The 22421-nt window shown below is 36.7% G+C and overlaps 2 protein-coding genes across 3 annotated transcripts; both read left to right on the forward strand.

The window, feature by feature from the left end:
* The first annotated feature begins 373 nt into the window (after positions 1 to 373).
* On the forward strand, positions 374 to 6332 carry LOC145788432 (coadhesin-like). The gene is made up of 8 exons (XM_082600199.1): positions 374 to 482; positions 1379 to 1549; positions 2358 to 2507; positions 3628 to 3831; positions 4108 to 4302; positions 5319 to 5449; positions 5969 to 6128; positions 6328 to 6332. Exons 1-8 carry the CDS (start codon positions 374 to 376, stop codon positions 6330 to 6332), a joined length of 1125 nt encoding a protein of 374 aa, XP_082456325.1.
* Positions 6333 to 6587: 255 nt separating this feature from the next.
* LOC145765389 (uncharacterized) lies at positions 6588 to 21972 on the forward strand. Of its 2 annotated transcripts, none has more exons than XM_082577206.1 (4): positions 6588 to 7910; positions 8048 to 8175; positions 14726 to 14933; positions 21279 to 21972. In XM_082577206.1, exons 1-4 carry the CDS (start codon positions 6602 to 6604, stop codon positions 21350 to 21352), a joined length of 1719 nt encoding a protein of 572 aa, XP_082433332.1. In that variant the 5' UTR covers positions 6588 to 6601; the 3' UTR covers positions 21353 to 21972. The 2 variants fall into 2 exon arrangements, with proteins under 2 accessions (XP_082433332.1, XP_082433333.1); XM_082577207.1 differs by having other exon boundaries at positions 14726 to 14870.
* The last annotated feature ends 449 nt before the right edge of the window (positions 21973 to 22421 follow it).

A 22421-nucleotide genomic window follows, 5' to 3' on the forward strand; every position in this document is an offset into this window, starting at 1 on the left:
GTGACCAGGCCTGCTTCAATGGTTCAAAGCCGAAAAAAAAATCACAAATATGATTAACAATGCATTGGATTTATCTCTAAAAAATATGAAATTTTAATCAATTGTTTCAAGTGGTAAAAATAGATATAGGCCGACCAAATTTTTTCCAAATACAGTTTTATTTCTCCACTAGTCCTCATACTTTTTAAAATTTCCAAAAATTAAGAATGAAAATCCCCTTCTGACAATGCTGATCAAAATTAGGTTTCTATTCTACAGTAATACCTTGCCTACTTTGTAACATTGTGACGCAACAACTTTGTAGTCTTGCCATAAAGTGCGAGGTTGGCCGAGCGCTTGGAGTCAATGGACATCCTGCTCTAGATCTTGTGAAATGGGGAGACAGACGAGGAGAAGAAGTTGCAGCACAACAGTGTGTCCAGGGATGAGAGGAAGAAATGACTTCGAAAGTCGAAGATGTCTGTGGAAGTCTTGCTGCCCAAGTAACTAGCGCAGTTTTTATTTTCGTTGTTTATTATATATATCTAGGCTACTTGCACACCTTCTGATGATCCCCCTTTTTTCTTTTAGGGTGAAACAGGCTGTAGAGGTTTTAGATAGTAGTAACTATATGTTAGGTGTATCTGTAGGCTACTTGCACATGAATTTTAATTTCTATCCCAGGTAAATTTTTTTATGAAATTATTTTGGATTCGACATAATTTTTTTGGTGAAAAAATTTATTTCGAATTTGAAGTCATTTCATTGCGCAATTTGATTCCACCACTCCTGCACTTACGAATCCAGGAGGCAATCAATTGTCTGGAGAATGAGATGCGCTGCAACTGCACACGTCGGAGTGGTGGAGGTAATATCAATAATAATAAGTTTAGTTTTAGCACTAAACTTAAAAGCGTTTTCTGCATTTTGAGAACTGACTATTTTCAACCTCCATGATAGGCTATCAAGCGTTTCTACCCTAATAAGATATAACGGATCGATGCCGATTTTTCACATCTTTATACATACCCTTTCTCGGTCATATGCAGCCGAATATGTAGGATGTGATTAGCGCCTTTATTTTACTTTATAGCTTATCAACATTAAAAAAAGGTCAATCGAATGAATCTCCAATTTTTTAAAGTTTAAACACAAGCTTCAACTGTGTTATTTACACAATCTACTTGCAGAGATGTTGTAAGATCAGTATAATTTATTTTCAAAAACATAACAACCTTTACCATATAAGTAGGCTAAGTTAAAGAAAAGCCCCATCGCCATGTGGTTGAAAAGAAAACAAATTAAAAACAGCAGAATGCTGAAGCTTATTCCTATATGTTTTACTCTAAAACATTCAGACATAAACTTTTTTAATTTTTTTAATTATTTTCGATTCCAGTTGATGGCGGATGGACAACCTGGTCCCCCTCCACTGGGTGCTCGGTGTCATGTGGATCTGGTTTGGAATTTAGGATTCGCAGCTGTACAAATCCAACTCCAAAGTGTGGCGGTGAAAGATGTATGGGATTGGGTCGCCAGTTTAAAAGTTGTCATGTAGGAGGTTGTGCCGGTGAGTAGTGAGATACGGTTTTGATAACTTGTTTTGTGTAATTGTTACATGAAAAGGGGCTTTGGTTTCCTTTTGAATCTTCATCCTGGGACTGACAAAGCCTTGTACTTGTAGAGGCTTTTGAAGAATGGCCTTTCCTTTGTTACGATACATAAGCGTGTTGCAAAAGTTGAGATATGCTTTGAACTGAGGTTCTGAATAATCTACAAGCAGAGTGAACATAACTTGGCAAACGATGTCAAATTCGTCTTTACAGTAGACCAAATTGTTGCATAAAAAAATTGTTGTATATTCGATTACAACAAAATGTTCGTGGTGTACGTTTTCATTGCGGTACCAATAGTTTATGACTACCGGTTGCTAAGTAGTTTGTTTTCTATCTGATTTCTACATAGTTTTTGCTTGACTTGACATTTCTTTTTATCGTATTATTTTCTTGTGGATTCCACATACAGAGAAAGCTGCCTATACGTTTTTATCGTATCCAGGCATACTCCCAATGCCCGAAAATTAAAATGTAGATTTAAAAATGGACTGTTAGGCAAAGAAGCTAATTTTTGTACCCACCTTCAAATATGCCTGTGCCCTGCCAGCGACACAGCTGCATGCTCTTTCGAGCGTCGTACTCTCACCACTCGGCGACACAGACGAGAGCTGTATCCAGATTGAATAGTTTGGTTGCATCTTAAATTATGGATCCATGTACATTTTGTCATAGTTTGAGAGACGTAAACTTTTGGGTTATCAATTTTGCATTTGATGTTTTTTTTAAATTTGATATCTACTGTTTTTACGCTTTAAACTTTAGAGTGGAGCCTTTGGGCCACCCAAGGCCCATGTAGCGTCACATGTGGTAAAGGGACAATCGTAAGATTACGCCAATGTAACAGGCCCGACGGAGGTATTTGTCCTGGCCCTTGGCGGGATCATTTGCCATGCAATGAAGAGCCATGTCGCGGTAAGCTCCTTGACGAAACTTAGGATTTTACTTTTGTCGAAACCATCCATCATGCATTGCAACAATTGCAACTGAACATTGCAATAATTTTACCATTTGTCATACTGACGAATTTATGGAATGACGTCATCAAGTAGCCTACCGCATGCATTTCGTTGCTGACTTTTAGCCTACACGTTGTAACAATAGAGAAATAAATAAATAAATTTATTTCTCTATGGTTCAACAAAGCAAACTCTCTACCAAAGCTTTACGTTGTAACAAAATAAAAAAGGTGAGCCTGGCTTTTTACATTTGAGCTTGATTGATTTTGGTGCTCATAGTAGTTTAGCTTGTATTTGTATTTAGTTGGCTTGTTTATGTATTGATGGCGTGTAAATAGCATAACTATCTATACACACACCATGCCAGCTTCGCCCAATTACGATCGTGTCACTTTCATTCTGATTGGCCTAAAACTAAAGAAGATTTTAGGGAGTTCTCCCGTGTCCGAAGTTTCATTGTTCTTCCTACCAGTGATCTTTACCGTATAACAAGTTTTACTTGATCAAATTTTTCTTCAGTTTATTTAATAGTTTAGTTAGCTTGTTTTAAGTGATACCTGGTCTGCCCCCTACAGTAAGTTCTTTGTGTTATTTAAAATCATTCTTTTATTTATTCTTTTCTTTTTGCAATTGTCACGACTACTAGGCTATCCCAAGCTTATGTGCTACAATAATTTGCTTATTCTTTTGTTGTGAGAGTAACTGCTCGTCCCCACTGCATTTCAACCTTTAATTGTTAAAGCACTAAAATGCTGTTAAAATCGCAAAAAAAATAATCATTTTTGAAATATCGGCTGTGCTATTTTAAAGGAGATTAGATCATATTATGTTGAGAACCGAAAGCGCACACATATTATTTTTTGTGTCATGATAAATGTTGTGTTTGGTTTCGTTTGCTTATCATCTATCAAAACTATCACTCTATCAAAATTGTAGCCTATACAGTTTACAAACTCATCCATTCCACCTCACACCTCAGTTAAAATTTTTCTTGCTCGCACACCTTTGCTCAAAAGAAGTAAGCTATTGGAAGTCAACAACTGCAGATTAGAGTGCACGGATGGCTGGTTTTGCAGAGACAAAGAAACGATGTAGCTGGGGCGATTGGGAGATTTGTAGTTCAACGTGTAGCGATGCGTCAGCAGGAATAAGGGGAATACAAAAGCGTGTTCGTGTGTGCAAATGTGGAACATATGAAATGGTGAAAACCGCATCATCAGCTAATACAACTTCATCATGCAGTGGACTCTCAAATGAAGAGGAAAATTGTCCTTTTCAAGGTTTGCTGTTGAGGTGCTTTCTTTTTTGGTCATTTTTGGACCACCTTTGGCTATCATCCGAGATAATAAAGTAAAGTATTAAACAAGTATTAAACAAGTTTTTTAAAACAAGTGTGTGTGTGTGTGTATAAGCTACATGGATGATTATTATGCACGAAGCGTTAAAAACTTTATAAAATAATGATATGCAAACGTTGCTCTATAAGCGCTAGGCCTATGTGTTTTGGTTTGCCTAATTTGCTATGTAGCACTGATTCTAACACTAACCATGTGCAGATACATGCCCAATTGATGGAAACTGGGGAGAATGGAGTGTTTGGAGTCTCTGTACTGCGACGCAATGTCTTTTAAACAAAGGAATCCAGGTTCGTTCGAGGACTTGCAACAATCCAACACCTGCACAAGGAGGAACGGGCTGCAGAGGAGATAGCGTTGAAAACAGAAAGTGCTTGAATATGAACAGGTGTTTAGGTAATGTCACTTTTACTATATCCTCTATCACATAGCTATAGCCTACTTTTCGTGTTTTGTATCGTTTGTTTGTTATAGGCCGAATTAGGTTAAAATTCAAAGAAAATGAAGAAGTGTTCCAGCAAACATCTATAGGATTGGCCCATGATACAAAAAGGATCCACAGAGGATACAAACTGATCTGCATAAATCACCAAGTGAATAAAAAATTATCACTAACACTGATATTTTTTTTTACTTAGCCTACTTGTTAATTTAGGTTAACCTAAATATTGCAGGAAACCATTAGGTGTGAGGTAAATTACTCTTTTGTACTGACGTGAGATAATTAGCGTTTTATTTTTATTTGTTATGCAACCACTAATTAGTTGATGAAGATTCATATTAGCCCTTTTGTTATGGTATTGAATCCTACTTCTTTATACTAGAACTAGACCTACAGTAATCGATTTGTTATTCGACTCCACATTGTGATTTAGAAAAGCAAAAGTGCTAACCCTTGCATGGAGTAAAGTTCCACTAATATCATTGGCCGGTCCAGATGTGGCGGAGTCAATGGGGTCATTTGGGTGAAACAACCCCCTAAAAAAACACAAATCACCCCCTCCCCTCTCGCGCTACTTGTTGAATCCGTCCCTGGCTAAAATATGCTGTAGTTGGTTTACTAGTTATTGTGGATCATTTTACAGTAAGTTTACTGTAAGCCACACTTTTACCAGTAACTGTTTTGCCTGCTTGCAGCAAAATTACGATAAGTTACATAAGGATTTGAGAAACATAACATTGACAGCATAAAATATCATAAGACCTCAGGAAAACGTGTGCTATTTTCGAAAATTCTTATAAATTTTTGTTGCATTTTCAAGGGTTAGTTTAAAATTGTGCAGCTGTTTATGATATTTAGTGGTAGAAAGTTTAATTAGGCTACATGCAAAAAAACTGCAACTCCTTGAAACTTTTTGTGGCCCACTTGTTGTGAAGCAGTGGTTAACTGGACAAGCTTTTTGTATTTTCAGTTGAAGGCATTCATGAAACTGAATGGGGCGAGTGGAGCCAATGCAGCAAAACTTGTGGTTCTTGTGGCCTAAAAACAAGATCTCGAAAGTGCATTTCCCCGTTTTTTAACGTTTCTAATTGGAACGTAGATGTATGTTGCACACAACACGTTACAATAGATACCTGTAGCAGAAATGATTGTATAAAACTGACAAAATCACGTTTAACCTTATTTCTTCTGAAACTAAATACAAATATTAGCAAAATATAAATTGAATCTACCTGGCGTAATCTATTTCTTTTTGTCTGAATGAATGATGTTAAATCTAGTTGAGTTACTTAGTTTGGGATGTTTGTAGTGTAACAGAACCAACTACTTTTAAAGATAACAATATAACCTAACGCTGTGAATTAAATTAGAGCTTATGCGGTAGTGGATAACTCTGCAAATTTTACCGTTTCATTTCGATTTTCACGTAGTCTGCTGAAGGTACAGTATAGCACTCCACCTCTCACTAACTAATAATTTAAATGCTTTGCTCATCTTTGTATCCAGAAGCGGACATCACGGTCACCTTTACTAATCTTGACATAGCAAACCGTTGTTCCAGTTTCTTGGTTATTTTAATTGAGATTTTTAGCTTATCGTAACCTAATTTACTTTATGCAGATCGTAATTGGATCGCCTCAATTGATTTGTTCTGGCTATGCCTTCAGACAGATTGGCCAATGTGTTTCTATTCCTTGTGAAGATGGCAACAATGCATGCGATGATAAAAAAGCAGTTTTTGAACCACCAAAAAAAGAATCTGTGGAGTTTCCACATACACGTGATGAAGTTTCAACGAAACCACATGTGTACTCCACAAAAAACAACTCATTGCATTTTGAAACAATAAAAAACGAGGAGAAAAACGTGTTTCTTGGTTATAAAAGTTCCTCAACTGCAATGCCTGCAGCAACGAAACCAGAAACTGAAAGTTCATTATCTACCTCATATGAGCGGCTTTCATCTACTTTGCCTTCAAGGATAACACTAAAGTTTGACACAAAAGCAGTTGAAAAAAACCCTCATTCAAAGCTCATCTCATCAATTACGTCTCCAGAAAGTGTACATTTCAACCCTAAAACAACTTTAAACACATCTGTAGCAGCACCAGTCTTCAGTACGTCTACTGCTTCGGTTACATTGAAACATCAACCATCTTATGCAACAATAGTTCTGCCTCCATCTCACCAGCCTGCAACAGTCGATACCAGCAATCCAGAAACATTTACAGCAACACTTTCAAAAACAACAAATATGTTTTACGATTCAAAAGCAGATGTGAGACTTTTGGAAGCATCATCAATTGCAACAATTTCTATCAATACAGACAAAACAAACGCTGAAGAAATTCAAACAAATACTGCAATCAGTGATAAGACTGTGACGAAACAAGAAAGCAATACCGATCGAAATATTTTGTCTTTCACGCATATACCCGAGTCAAAAATTGGAGGATTAAATGATCATGAAACACCACACGTAGCCGACGTCACGATTGCATCCAACAACAAGTTATCAAACTTGACTTATGTAACTAAGAAGTCATCAAACAGCGTCGCTTCACTGGGGTCCATGAAACCTGACACATCAACAATGACGTTAAATATTGCAAACGCCACTTTTCAAATTGCAATTAAAAAGAAAGTCAACGTTGCCGCAAACCAAACGAGCAACCGCAAGTCTGTCTTCATTACTCGCCTGGTTGCAGAAACCTACGAAATGTTTTTTTCGCAATCGTTAGACAACATTAAACTTGATTCTTCAAACCTTCAACTTGGTTTGACCACATCTCAGAAATTACAAATCTTATCGAATTATAGTAATTTTCGAAACTACTCTAAGAAACTTGTGCGAGCTGACACCAGATACATTGTTCATTCAAATACAAACGGAAATTTTCTTAATTATAAAGGGATGAAATCTAACAAGTTTTTCAAAAATCTGTTTTCTTTAAAAGAAAAAATATGTTCAAGTCAGAGCAATAATTCCATTACGTCTTCCTCAAAACAAACCAAAAAAATTGACAACAACTTTTTTACCTCCAGCAACCCACAATTGTTATTAAATGGAACCTTATCCGCGAAAACTCACAATGAAATAGTTTCAAATAAATTTCAAATTGGTGATTCAAATGAAACTTTAGGCAACAAAACACGCAGCGAAAGTGCTGAGGAAACATTTTTCCCAACAAAGAAACATTTGTTGCCAACAAAGAATGTTATTTTTGGTGGCTCTGGAGAAAATAGGGTTGACGTCACGTCGACTTACCCAATCGATTCTGTCACATTAGAATTGCTCAACAAAATTGATGGTGAAAAGGAAACGGGTGCCAGAGAAGTATACCCAGAAACAATTCGATCAAGAAAGGTGCACAGTAACAAAGGAAAGCTTGGCGACGGCGTTAATAGCAAATTTGCCACTGCGCATACTTCAGAAGAATATTTATTGATGCAAATTGGACAATTGTACTCCGATGTTGATACGCCAGAATCATCGGGAAGACTCGAAAATGAAGAAAAATGGAATGAGTATTCTTACGAACCCGGAAATTACCCAGGGGAAGGTGGGAAACAGCTTTTAACAAAACTATACCTAAATTGGAATTTGTTGAGAATATGTTTTGATGCATTGTTTAATTATTTTGATTGTATCTTCCAAAATAGAAAACATAAAGTCAAGCTATGAGTCGATACATTTCAGAATATTACATCGAACATGAAAAAGAGGAAACGCTTTCTACTTCTTCTAATGAGAATGTATTGGGAAATTGCATGAAACTACCCGAATCGAAAATGACTACCAAGTTGAAAGAATGTTGCACAGTCTTGGTAAGACTATCACTCTCTTTGTTATTATTCATATTCATCCTCAGCCGGTTATGCCTCTACTGAGCAGATGGCTTCAGAATAAGTTTTCACGGCATTCTGTCTTTTGGTGTTCTTGTCCAGGTGATGACAATGTTTTCTTCGATGTCATGCCACTATCTTTTTTGATCTCCCTCTAGTCTAGTTCAAGGGTTTTCAACCTGGAGAGTCATTTTGTTTGCAAGTTTTTTCAGCAACAAGTGCACGCATTGACTAGCTTAATTGTTAAAAATATGCAGCACCAACCATCTCACTGAAACTGATTTAAATAAATCCATAAAAGATGGCAATAATTCAACCGGTAAAAGTGCGAAAATATAGCTTTTTCTCATTATTTTTTCTATTATCTAGCTAAGCTTGATAGAAAATGGAAATAACAATCGGAGGAAATAAAATAAAAGCCGTAATAACATTGCAAAAAGACGTTTTTGGTTTCAGAAGTTTACATTGGAACAGCAAAACCAAACATAACTGGATGTCGGCATGAATCAAATTTGGTTAAATTTGCCTTAAATATGCTTTGTTGAATATTTTTATAGGGGTCGCGAGGCTACGTTGATTGCTCTGAAGGGGTCGCAGTAAAAAAAGGTTGAAAACCCCTGCTCTAGTTGGTGTCCACCCTGTGGTTATTTTGACTCATATGTTGCCCACCATTCTCTCTGCATTATCAGTTCAGATTTTTACCGTGAAACGTGTGAAACATGAGGTTTTTTTCAAAATTGCAGAAAGTTTTGTAGTGCAGCGGGTACAGTCAGCTACCAAAGACAGTTTGTAAACGTTACATAAAGTATATTTAAAGAACGCTTGTTTGGAAAGACAGTTGAAAAGTTACCAGTAAGCTGTTTTTCTTAACAAAGCCTTTGCAGTAGGCTAGATGTAAAGCAAGTATACGCAGGCCCGGATTTAGGGGGGGGGGCAGAGGGTGCAGGTGCCCCGGGCCCCCCGAGTTTTGAAGGCCCCCCCCTACGTGGAAAAATGTGATTTTATGTTATTATTTTTTTTTTCTTTCAGCCTTTGAAGTTTCTGCAAAATGTTGTGCAGTGCAGTGCTGGATTAATGCTACTGTAGACGTAGAGGTGGTTTTTCTCGCCGTAGGCGCGAAAAATGTTTTGCGCTGGGGGCCCCCCGATCTAAAAGTGCCCCGGGGGCCCCCATCAGCTAAATCCGGCCCTGAGTATACGGGTAGTTAAATTAAGAAGTAACCACATAAGCATTAGGGTGGTCTCGAAAACCGAATTTTAGAAAATGCATTGTGACACATGGCACCTGGAGATGCGGCCTGATTTGTCACATTTTGAAGATTTTGATTACAGCTACTGCTAGTGCTTGACTGACATTTTTTCAGATGTTTTTACTTTTTGCGGTTTCCTAATGACATAAAACTTTTTTGTTGCCTTGGGGAAGCAGTAGCAAATGAGAAAAAGTAAGTTGAAAAACGCGAAATCAGACTGTTATTGAAAAATTAACAGTCTGACTAAAATCTTCGAAATCAAATTTTCTTTGTTTTTCAACATGTGAGAATGTTAAAACCTATCGTGTCATCTGGGGAAAACAGTAAAGAAAGCGTAAAAATCTAATTTTAAAAAAAAATTATTTTAAAAACGTTCGCCCAAAGTTAGAAAAACCTGGAAATTTCTGCAAAATGTGACAAATCAGGCCGTATCTTTAGGTGGCCATGTGTGACACTGCCCAAAACATTTCCAAATGACCAAAAATGGACCCTGTAAAAATTTCAGAGAGATTGAACTTTGCTTAGAGGTGCCAGACTTACCTTGAAAATTCAGATTTTTTCCCTATGCGAACATATGGGAGTTGGGAAGCTAGCCTACAGTCTGTAAAACCATACTTGACACACTGAAGTTGTAATTAACCAACTGTTGAGTGTTGATATAGTTGTAGACACTGTCCTCTTTTAAACTGGGTTTTAAATCTCTTTGTATCAGCATGATGTTGTTCCATTTCACTGACCACTATTACTTGGCTGCTTATGTCACACCACCTACCAAAGCTTTGTCTGTAGTTGAGCAAATATTCTAGATTCAGCTAAAGCTAGTTCCATTCAGCAATACTGGTCAGAAGTCTGGTGCTTGTGTCCAAATTTCACAAGAATTGAGCCATATTCTGGAACTAATATTACAAAAAACCTTCTTGACATGCCTTGGGCCATCATCTGGACGAGACATTCTCCTTTTTAAGCGATTTAAATCAAAATGGAGTTCATTCAATAAAGATGAGTATGTGACATTGGAAAAAGATGACAGCAGTGTTGCATTGCTATCAGCTTAAATTGGTAATTGATTTTTATATTTAAAAGTGGAAACACCGATTTTGTACAATGACTGATTTTGTTTTAAAACAGTGGTTCCCAACCTGGGGGTCGCGACCCCCAAAGGAGGTCGCAGAGCATTTTATAGGGGGTCGCGAAGCTGTTGCTCATGCAACAACAAAAGTGAATGTAAGTAGGACGAGGTACCGGTCCGCTAGCCATTTCATTCGAATTGCTTGTAGCACAACATTATTGCATCAATATGCGTCCACTGTGATGTAATAAGCGTGACTGTAGGTCCGACAGTCACGTTTATTACATCACTGTGGACGCATACTGTGTAGGACTATTCGCTGTAAAAGTGTAAATTGAAACTCTATTAACGAAGTAGCCTTGTATAATGTATATATTAGAGTTAGACAACAGAGATCATTCAATACTCGAAATTGCTATAAAATAATTAAAGGGAGCGTCGTTCCATGGAGAAAGAACGAAAATACGTTGAAGAGTACATTAACCTTGGCTTTACTTCTTTATTCACCAATGGTGTTGTCGTGTTGAGAGCCACAGTGTGTTCTCTCCAACGTTGTTCTTAGCATATTACTGCCCTTCGCTACGACGTATCAAAGTGAGAGTGGTTTTTCAGCTCTTCTGCATATGAAAACGAAGGAAAGACATAGAATGAATGTGGAAGACGACATGAGACTGGCTCTGTCTAGCACGCAACCTCGAATTTCACGGTTAGCTGCAGACCTACAAGGTCAGCCATCGCATTGATTTGTCAATAAATGCAAGAAAAACATTTTTATTGCTGCCTTTTGTTGTATTATTTGTTAATAGAATAGGCCTACTTGTATTTAGGAAAGAATATAAGTGAGGGTCGCGGAATCTACAAATTTTTTTAAAGGAGGTCACCAAGACAAAAAGGTTGGGAACCACTGTTTTAAAATGTGCTTGTTACTGCTTTAAGACTGAAGTCAACAAATAAGAAGCTTACTGTTACCTAATGTGTCAATATACTTTCTAAATCATATATATGCTTGTGCTGAGTATTCTTAAACAGTCTACAAACACAACATATAAACTGGCGACGAGGATTGGATTTTAAAAAGTTGTTTTCAGCAAGAAACCACTTCACAATGAGTAACAAAGAACTTGTTGAGCTACTGAAAACACAGTTACAACAGCAAAAGCTTCAAATTGAAGAACAGAATAAGCAAAGTAAAGAACAAATGGATATATTTCTTAAAACTATTCAGAAAATGGGAGAAAGTACCAGTGGAACTTCTACACACACTGAAAATGTAAGTTCTGTTTCCAATGTAATGTCTAACTTTAGTGCCTTTGATCTATCAATGGAGCTATGGACTGACTACTACTCTCGATTTCAAACATTTGTTAATGCCCATTCTGTTCCAGAAGTTAAAATTCCTCAAGTCTTTCTTACAAACACAACAAGCAGCTTTTCTGATGAAATCATACAGTTCTGTATCCACCATCTGCGTAACAATACTCAGCCAAGAGACCACTACCAAGAATTTCTAGAAGTATCGGTCATAATGCTCAATGGAACACCACCGCACGGAATTCGATTCTGTCATCCTGGTGCCCGTCATCGCGCCAGATGCATGGCAACTGCTGTATAGTGTATATGCAGTGCATGCACTCATAATCTGGTTATTTCGAATGCAGTTTGATTTGTCAAGTCAGGAGCAACGTGGTTTAAAGCGATTTGTTCTGTTTGTTTTGAAGGTGTATATGTAAAACCATGGTTCACAGCACCTTCAGCTAAATGTGCACCACGACATGACTTGGAGTTCTTCAAAAGGGTAATTGAGTATGAGCAACATGATACAGGTTTATCGCAAGAAGCCATGAAAACATTTTCGAGGCGCTTATGGTATATAAGTGAACTTGTGGGCCTGGCATTTTTTAATGGTGCTGTTTCTGTTACTCAAAAAAGCCGTGGTTTCCACGTTAACTCATCAAAGCAGTAGGCTACACCTTCAAAGCGTCTTTCTCGAGTAACAGATGATATTTCATCAAAAGATCTGTCGCGCTTTGTCACATCAAACACCATGAGATTTTTCCAGATTCTCAACTTACCATGTGACTTTCTGAGGGTGGAAATCACATTATGGAATGTTGATAACAATTATGAGAAAGCGCAAGCCATTGTTGGTGGGCTCCATGTAATCAATGACTTTGCCGAAAGAGGTGTTGCTTTGATGCAAAGTTTTATCAATGTATTAGCGAAAGATAAAGAGCAAATTCAATACATTTTACAAGTTGCTCTACATTCAACAGCACCGGCAATCGGCATGCTCTTCCGACTTGCAGCAAAAAAATCTTCAGAAAGTGTATCAATCCACAGACTGAATTGTATTATGTATTTATCTTTAGAATGCACAAGTTGATCTTGTTGCGAGTGAAACTTCTAGTTTTCCGGTAATAACTTATAGCCTACTTTGGAGTTATAATGATGCACGAAGCACAGTACTAGAAAATTATATCAGTGTTTCCTACTGCAAAGTTGGATGAGAGTACAGTATTCTTACATATCATTTTTCTCATGGTTAATGTTCGTTCTGCCATGATGTGTTATATCTTTTTAAAGTACAATTACAAATGTTACGTTATCTTGGGTGGGTTTCGTAAATCGTTAAATTTATTAAATTTTCACCTGTAATCTGGCACCTCTAAACCTTTATCAAATTCTTAAAAACTTTCAGGGAAATGTTTTTATATAAAAAGGAACTAAATAGAAGTGTGTGCACTACAATTTTTTAAGTTTGAAATTTTTGCATACATTTGAGGACCACCCTAATGAGCATGCAGTAAGTATCCAGTCCTGATGCTAATAGCGTACGGTAATGCAGATTATCATAACAAGATTTATTAAACTACTATCAGTGCCAATTGTCATTTTACGGCAAATAGAGATTATTTACGATAAACAGAAGCCCTTCTACTGTCAGACGTATTAAAAGCCTTCATATCCCTTGAATACAATAAATAAAATTGACAATTTTTGTTGCCTGTAGCTTTTTACTTTTTGCATGCCACATTGTTATTGATACAAATATATAAGACCGTTATGGTCATTTCTGGTCACTTCGTAGCTTCGTGATAATGATTCACTTATAACCTACAACGTAGTGTATTTTATTTGACTAATATTTCTTGTAAAGTTTGATTTCCATCACGTGCAATGATATTTTTACTGTTGGTTTGTTTGGATTGATTGAGAGAATCTTTATCTTCTCTGCAATATTAATCCTGGCAGTTTCCCATGCTTGTGGAGGCTTCAAACCGTTGACGCAGGCCGATTGTTGAGTTGACAAAGTGCAGTTTCCATTTGTTGAAAAAGAAAGTAAAAAAATAATGTGGTTTAAGGAAAGGAAAGAATAAAATGAAAGACTAACAATTTAGAAAAAAAGAAAGAATAAGCAGCAAAAAAGCACACTCTTTTTTGAACAGCTTAATTATGTTTTTCTTCTTTCATAAATCCATGGTCTGTTTGTTTGTTTTATTATCTTTGTCCTGCATTGCGGGAAAGCGGACTTGAGCGCTATGCATCGGTGCATCGGTACGCCTTCCGACGTACACCTGACCCACGCTGCAGCCGACTGCAATGTCTGTTTCTGGTTGTACTCTACTTATGACTTAAATTTGGTACTACCCATTACTCGAAATCGATCACTGGGTAGAGGCAATTATCGTAAAGTTTCTTGCCCAGAAAAACAACAGCAAGTGCGGGTGGCTGGAGTCGAACATGCAGGCTCTCGACTGCGAGCCCAACGCGCTAACCACTCGCCCACTGGTCATGTGCGAACATATACCAGATGAAAGCATCTGTTGGCTACAATAAAAATAAATAAATTCAATAATTTATTGACGCTTCTTTCATTAGTGAAATAAAACAAAGTAACTTCAGCGGGTTTAACATGATGTATTACATACACAAATATAACATAATTAAAAATAAACTCTCACGTTTTCGACACTTACGTTTTCGACATGTAATACATCATGTTAAACCCGCTGAAGTTACTTTGTTTTATTTCTCTATGGTTCAACAAAGCAAACTCTCTACCAAAGCTTTATCTTTCATTAGTGTTTCGTAAGTATTTGAAAAGCAAGATACCTCAATTGATGAAATATTACGTCAGAGTTTACAAGGCGATATATTTAAATAAGCTTACTTACTAAAACGTCAAAGTTTTGCTACTTGTTTTGTTAACACAGAATCAAAATTCATCTTCACCTGGCTTCAACAACAATACGCATCATGAATGTCTCGTCCTTCAGATTCAAGTTCTTTACAAAGTTGAGAAAGATTTTGATGTAGAATCATATGATTCAAGAGGCAGAACCAAGTGTTTCTGTCGAGGTAACAAGCAAGTATTAAACTCTGTTTGCTGTGGAAGAAGCTTCTGTCGTCAGTGGCCTCACGGTAATTAATAATATTTTGTAAAATAATTTTTACTTGCCGTTAATAATCAAATATTTATAAAAAGCTCAACATTCTATAACTCGCCTGAGCTTCATCAAGCAGAGCATAGAAACGTTCTCCCTTTCCAACCACAATGCTGTTGTTTGCTATTCCAAAAGCAGATCAATTTAGCCAAACATTTTCACAAGCACAAGAAAATAAACTCAAGGTGACTTCTTGTCAAGTGTCAACTCAGTTGTCAAGTTGTCAACCTCCTAGTGGTGAGCCCTGGTAATTGATTCTTGCAATCAAGCGAATGACAACAAATCGAGACAGCTCATAAGCAAGAAGAACTCAGTAATGTAGGCTACCAGCGTTTAGAAATTTACGTCACGCAAAAAATAACATTGGTGTTATACTTGAGGTATTTCACGTCTTTTGGGTAGGTGTAGCCAACAGGCTACAAAATTTTCAACATAACCTGCTTGTTGCCTAGATAAGCTACTGCGCATAAGCCTTCTGAACTGAAAGCTAAAGTCGGTTGGAGATTAGCATGTACTCGAGTCCCATATTTGCTATGGAGCATGATTGCAATTTTTTTTTGGGCACATTTATTATACTTGCTGGGCACACTAGCGTACGCAGAGGGGCAATTGGGCCATGCCTCCTCCCCCTAAAAATGTTTTAGTAGTTAACGACGTAGATTAAGGCATTTAATATGTTTTGGATTGCATTGTCAAAGCAATTAACAATGTTGTTTTATAGATGATGTTGTTGACAATGTTGTTTTATAGATCGTGTTACGCCGTAGCCTACCCTCCGTACCCCCCTCTCATAGGCCTTGGCTTGAGGGTGGTTTAGGGTAGGCCTTCTTTTTCGTTCTATAGTTCAGAGTGCGGTAATTTTTGATTAAAGTTAAAATTGCATTCGATATTTAAACTTTCACAGAGTAGTTCGATTTATGCTTCAATTAAGGTAATGACGTTGCCTATCATGATCGAACTATTGCGGTTTTTACTTCTCCGTTTAGGCATACTATCATGCTTTTCATATTCAGAATCGGTATCTGTACAGTGACATAGCCTACGCAAAGACCGTGAGAGTCTATATTTCACCAACAGATAAGTTATCTTAAACCTTGGTCAGACTATAGAGTAGCATAAGGCAACTCTTGATAAAAAAAAAAGTCAAATTACATCGAATGCCCCCCTCCCCACGGAACAAAATCCTGCATACGCCACTGAACGTACCCTCAATACGCGTAGTTCATTGGGTTTAGTAAGCCAACTACGTCATCTACGTAAGGCATTAAATGCGACGTTAAGAATGTCATGTCGTATCGTTTGTTTTCAATACAACATCTATCCAAATGAGTAAACTAGCCGTTGAAATTAAACATTATTGTCAATGCAAGCTGAGTACCTATGCCAGTAACCTATCGTCCAGTGGCGTAGCCAAGGGGGGGGAGGGTTGGGGGTTACAACCTCCCTTTGGCACGCGTGTGACGTCACGATATTAAGAATGATGCTTTCAGTCTCTATGTCTCTAAAACAAAGTTTGCCTAATTTAACACGAAACTGCATTAAAAGAGCCAGTTTTGCCAATACCAAACATTCAAATAAAACTCAGCCAGGAATTAGAAACAAAAAAGCATAGAGACATAGAAACAAAAAAACAAAAAAACAAAAAAACATAAAAACATAAAAACATAGAGAGATTACCGAAAAATGCCCAAGAAAACATGATCTTATCCTTTTGCTATGCCACCAGACAGCACCATTTTACAGGAATATTTATACCCACATTTTTGTTGAAAATGCTCTCAGAATGCACCAAATTCAAAGGAATTTTTTCAAAATTTTCTGGGGGAGACCCCCCAAAGCAGTAGCATTTTATCAAGTAATATGACATAAACACAATTTAATAGTTTAAATATTACATGGAATTATCTACAGGCCTAAGTAAATTCAATAGCTCTCATTCGCAGGCATTATTTTATCAACTATCAATATGCTCATATTGTATGAACGGTGAATGAAATCACTCAACATCAACACTAAAACAACTGAACATTAAAAACAATAGAAGATATATTTTAGGCAGATGTAGAACCCTAGTCGCCTGCACTTTTATATGCAACCGACTTCAGCCCAGTACTAAAGGCTTGTACAAAATATACGCATTGTCTAGGCCAGGGCTTCCCAAACTTTTTTGCTTGCGACCCCTTTTAATTTCCTAAGAATTTTCGCGGTCTCTCACGATTAAAATGATGAACAGTGCAAAGTATACGTTTGTAATATTTATTGAAAAGCTTAATTCGAACGAAAACTAAAAACAAGCTATCGATACTCAAAGCCTACTACTTTATACGTAGGCTACACTACTGGCACAAAACAAAAAAGCAAACACTTTTATTAAGTGTGATGGGTTATTGGTTACGACTGCTTTCTGCCACAAAGCAAGTCCAGCCGTAACTCAGTTCAGTTTGTTTTTATTTCTGATAGCTTTCACAGCATCTTGCACAGAAGTATTAATATGCAGTACTTTGTGTAGAATTGGTATACTCTCGCCGACCTCTGAAATTCGTTACGCAACCCCTTGTGAGGCCGTAACCCCAGTTTGGTAACCCCTGGTGTAGGCCATGTGTTTTCGTAGGCGCGCTCGAAATTTATCGCTTCCAGGCAGCCACTTTTTCTGGAAAAGATCTGGTCAGAAAAAGTAATTGTCTGAGTTTTTCTCTCATGCTTGTTTGTGTTAATTGTAGTAGGCTATACCCTATCCTATATGTTTTTGTACCACATTCCTTTGTTTTCTTTGCATTCCTGTATTTGTCCTGCACTTATAGGCTTATATGCAACTATAGGATAGCCTACTTAGCAAGGCTGTTCGAAACGAACATTTTCAAGTAGTAACCAAACCTTGAAGATTTTTGCTCCGAAACGAAACAAAATCAAGATAAAAATTGTAGGTCAAAAATAAACGAAATATTTTGTAATTTCGAAACGAAATATTTTACAGCTAGAAGGCCATTTCTCTGGAAGTCAATAAGACATTTTAAACATCCTTTTTGAATACAAAAGTGTAGCATTAGGAAAAGAGGTCTACAGCCAACGCCCTTTCTCCGCCAAGCAGAACAAAACATGGGATTGCAGAAACGTCAACAACAAATTTCGGTAAAAGACCAGGATGTTTGAAACGACTCTGTTAATGATGTCCGGGTAAGCCGGTGTCGGGTTTTGAATAGTTTTTAAAATTGAACAAAACTTTTACTCAATATAGAAACGATGCAGTAGCCTACAAACAAACAAAAAAATGGCCACAGTTAACGGAGAATATAAAATCGTTGGTATAGCCAACAAAATGTGTGCCAATTTAGCCACCATTGGAAATTGAGTTTGATTCACTTTCCACCATTGCAATGGACATTCCTTTGTTGGTATCCATTTGCGTTTCCAAAAATGTAATTCGCTTTCGAAATCGCCTGCTGGCAATTTTTCTGAACAAGTCTTATTTCTTTTTCGCTTCTAAAATTCCCCACCCTGTAGCAATTGTTTTATTCGTTTCCGTTTCCTGAACTCTTCTATATTCGTTCTATAGATGTCCTGCCACTTTGTAATGTAGTTTTAAAAGTGTGTTTTTGGATACGTTGGTGAACCACTTTTTTGAACAAAATCAGCTTAAATGATTGGGCCGACAGCAGTGGTAACTTGAGGCCATATTTCTGTGCTTATATTTCGATTGGCATATCGGTAAAACTGTAAGTTTGACTGCACTGTAGTTATTCAAGAGCATCTTCATGAAACGACCTACTTCTAAGAACTTCCTTAATCGCTTACTTTGCTTTCTGTATTGTTGGTGTACAACACTATAAGGATTTTTGAGCTTTTTAATTGATTTATTCAAATATTTATTGAATAAATCTTTCTAGATTTGGAAAATTCATTTTTTTTCTTTTTAATGACCTTAAAGTTTTTCCAACTTTGTTAAATTGAAGATAACATTTCTAAATTGGCAACACCATGGCCACCTAAAGATACGGCCTGATTTGTCACATTTTGCAGAAATTTCCAGGTTTTTCTAACTTTAGGCGAACGTTTAAATAAATTTTTCTAAAAATTAGATTTTTACGCTTTCTTTTCTCTTTTCTCCAGATGACACAATAGGTTTTAACATCCTCACATGTTGAAAAGCAAAGAAAATTTGATTTCGAAGATTTTAGTCAGACTGTTAATTTTTCAATAACAGTCTGATTCAGCGTTTTTCAACTTGCTTTTTCTCATTTGCTACTGCTTCCCCAAGGCAACAAAAAAGTTTTATGTCTTTGGGAAACCGCAAAAAGTAAAAACATTTCAAAAAATGTCAGTCAAACACTAGCAGTAGCTGTAATCAAAATCTGCAAAATGTGACAAATCAGGCCGCATCTCCAGGTGGCCATGGCAACACTAATACAAAACCATAAACAGACATAAGTCAGCAACAACACTACATTTATCATTATAAAAACAAAAAACAATAAGCGAACGTTTTCGGCTAGTCATACAGCTCTTTTCAAGGCTATATGAAAAATATTTAAAAAAAAATATTAAAGAATTATACAATAGCCTATCATAGTAAAAGCTAAAGCTAATTGAGCTTAGCTAATTTTAATAAAAACAGTGCAATTAAAGATTGTATTAGAAACTGCCAATCGTGTTCAAACAAAAAACTCTTATAGGAGTTCTTCGAAATTGTTCGTAACCGTTTGTCCGAGTTCCACACGAAGATTCACGAAGTATTGATCATCAAATCTTTCAACCCATGGCTCAACAAGCAATATTGTTTGTTGACGGAGCATCTTATCTTTATCTTATAACAGTTTTTGATTGAATTGTCACGTGTTGTGCTTGTCGTATTTTTGCTTTGTTTGTGCCACTATCTTGTGTTGTGCTTTTGTCCATCTTGCGTAATTTGCCTGAGTCCTTCTCTGAACAATTAATTTTACCTCTCAGTCTCAAATACTTGACCCGTTGTGCTGCGTAATTTTTCAGTTATCATTTTGTGTGAGCAAGTTGAGCACTGAGCAGTTTCTCAAATGTTTAGATTTGACAATATTTTTTGTTGTGACACTGTATGATTTTGTAGTATTTTTTTAATATTTTGCTTATTCTAATAGGCTTGAAAAGGGCTGTATGACTAGCCGAAAACGTTCGCTAATTGTTTGTTTTTATAATGTTAAATGTAGTGTTGTTGCTGAGTTATGTATGTTTATGGTTTAAAAAAGCACCCAAATTGTACTAATAGAAAATGGAACCCGGCTGAGGAGAATGTAATAAAGATAAAAAATGAGCATCTCGTGAGCTCAGATTTTCTCACTTTGTGAGGCGATTATTATCAAATATGATGCGAATTCACTTTGAAGTATGAGCTTTTGGCACTTTTTAAATTCACAGATTCTTGTATATTTCTTTTTATTTCAAAGGCAGAACAAAACGAAATGGCTTGGATTTCGAAATAAAACGAAACGAAATTCTTAATTCAGAAATTATTTCGAAATGAAACGAAATTAAGATAGCGAATTTCACTTCGAAACGAAATATTTTTTTAATTTTGAACGGCCTAACTACTTAACCTACGTTGTAACTGCTGTTAGTAATCAAGTCACTGTTTGCAACTTGCAAGTCACACATTCACACAGGTCACAATTTTTTTGTTGTAGTTCAAGTGAATAAATAAGTTTTTTTTTCAGTTTTTATTCAAAGAAGCTTGACTAAATAGTAAGTACCCCCTTGAATTCACTAGCCTACTGCAAGTATGCAAATGGGTACATGTCAGAAGTGTAGGCTACTAAATCGGCCAATACTTCCATATCATAAAAAGAAAAGCATACGGTATTTTAAAGTAAAAAAAATTACTGCTTGAAATTAAAAGTAAAACCACAGAAGTACACACAAATAAGAAGTGAGCCAAGTGCAGCGTAAATGTAGGTAGGTTACTATGATAGAAGGGTCAACTGGCAAAAAATCACTCCGGCCCTCAATCCAGTTGTAGTTGACAAGATTTCAGACTCCGGCTACAGACGAAATCCGAGACTCCGGCTTCTGTACACCTCTGGTATATGTTTTAATTTAACGTCGGCCTCCTAAAATGTATTTATGATCCTAAACGATCAGTGACTCGGTTTGTGCATCCCAAAGTTTCCTTTGACATCATCCGATCAGTGACTCGGTTTGTGCATCCAAAAATATCCGTGACATTCTTGATTTTTCTGTTGTGAATATTTTAGGCTTACTTTCTAAATGTTGACTTAAAGCTTTGTTACCGAGTATCTCTGCCCAGAATATTTCCTTAATCATGCCATTTGTTTATCATATATTTTTGTATTTGCAGTTTTATTCAGATCTTTATGCAAAGTATGCAAGCCCTACTGCAAGCCATGTTTTCGTTCGTTGCTCTCGGGATGATGCTGTTGTCTCCAGATAAATACTACCGATGATGCAATTAGGTTATTAAAAATTTTTTTATGACGAACAAAATAAAATCACAGAAAATGTTTTTCAATGTTGTAGCGACTGGTTTATCAGCTGTCGCTTTCCAAACAAGTTATCACTTCACGTGCATTTGGAGTTGTAGCTTACAGTGGATCTGTTAGAAAAGTAGCGACAAAGGCTCTCCAGTGTTGTTCAACAACAAGAAAAAAAATAACTTTGACATTATGCTTTTCATGGTTTCGTTGTGTTTTGTCTGAAACTTCTTTATTTGAACATTACATACCGTACTGTATGTATGTTGGTTATCGTTAGTGATTAACTGGAGTTGATTTAAAGCGGACACCATACAGCTTGTTGGCTTCAACATAACCAACTACACAAATTAAAGAAATTAGCCTACACCTTGCCACAAAAATGAAAAATATTTTATCTATCTTTTTTTAAATGTATGCAAACAAAGTCATTTTCGAAGGTTGGTTCCTATATTACAGCTAATTTTCTGTCATTTATTACTGGTGTAAACATACGATTACTGTAATAATTGTTATCCGCTAACTGTGTGTTTCTTATTATTATTACCATCTTTACTGTGATCTGTCTGTTAGCACTGGAGAGAAGGGTGACAGATAGCTACCCTTGCCTTAACAACCTTGCGGAAGCAACGTCTAGTCAGTTACTTTATCCTCTTTTTTTACAAAACGCTGCTTAGGCTTTCTCTGTGACGTTAGTCTCATGTAAAATGCGTTGTAGGCTAACTGCACAACGGATTAGGTGGCATCTTAGAGCAAGAGCAACAGCCTAGGCCCTAAACTAGCCTACTGTAGCAAGTTTGTCCCAGCGGAAAACCAGGAAACAAATTTCAGACATTTAGAGTCTCACACAAAATTTGAGGTACCGGTACTCACAACACAAATTGATAATCTGCTTGAATAGAACATTAAGGATATTATAAGTAGCCTAAGGTCAAAGGTAGGCTCATAAGTTCTAGATCAGTGGTTCCCAACCTTTTTGTTGTTACGGACCCCTTTAGACAAATTATTAA

The sequence above is a fragment of the Aplidium turbinatum genome, chromosome 2 (assembly GCF_918807975.1).
Source record: "Aplidium turbinatum chromosome 2, kaAplTurb1.1, whole genome shotgun sequence".
Taxonomy (NCBI): Eukaryota; Metazoa; Chordata; class Ascidiacea; order Aplousobranchia; family Polyclinidae; genus Aplidium; species Aplidium turbinatum.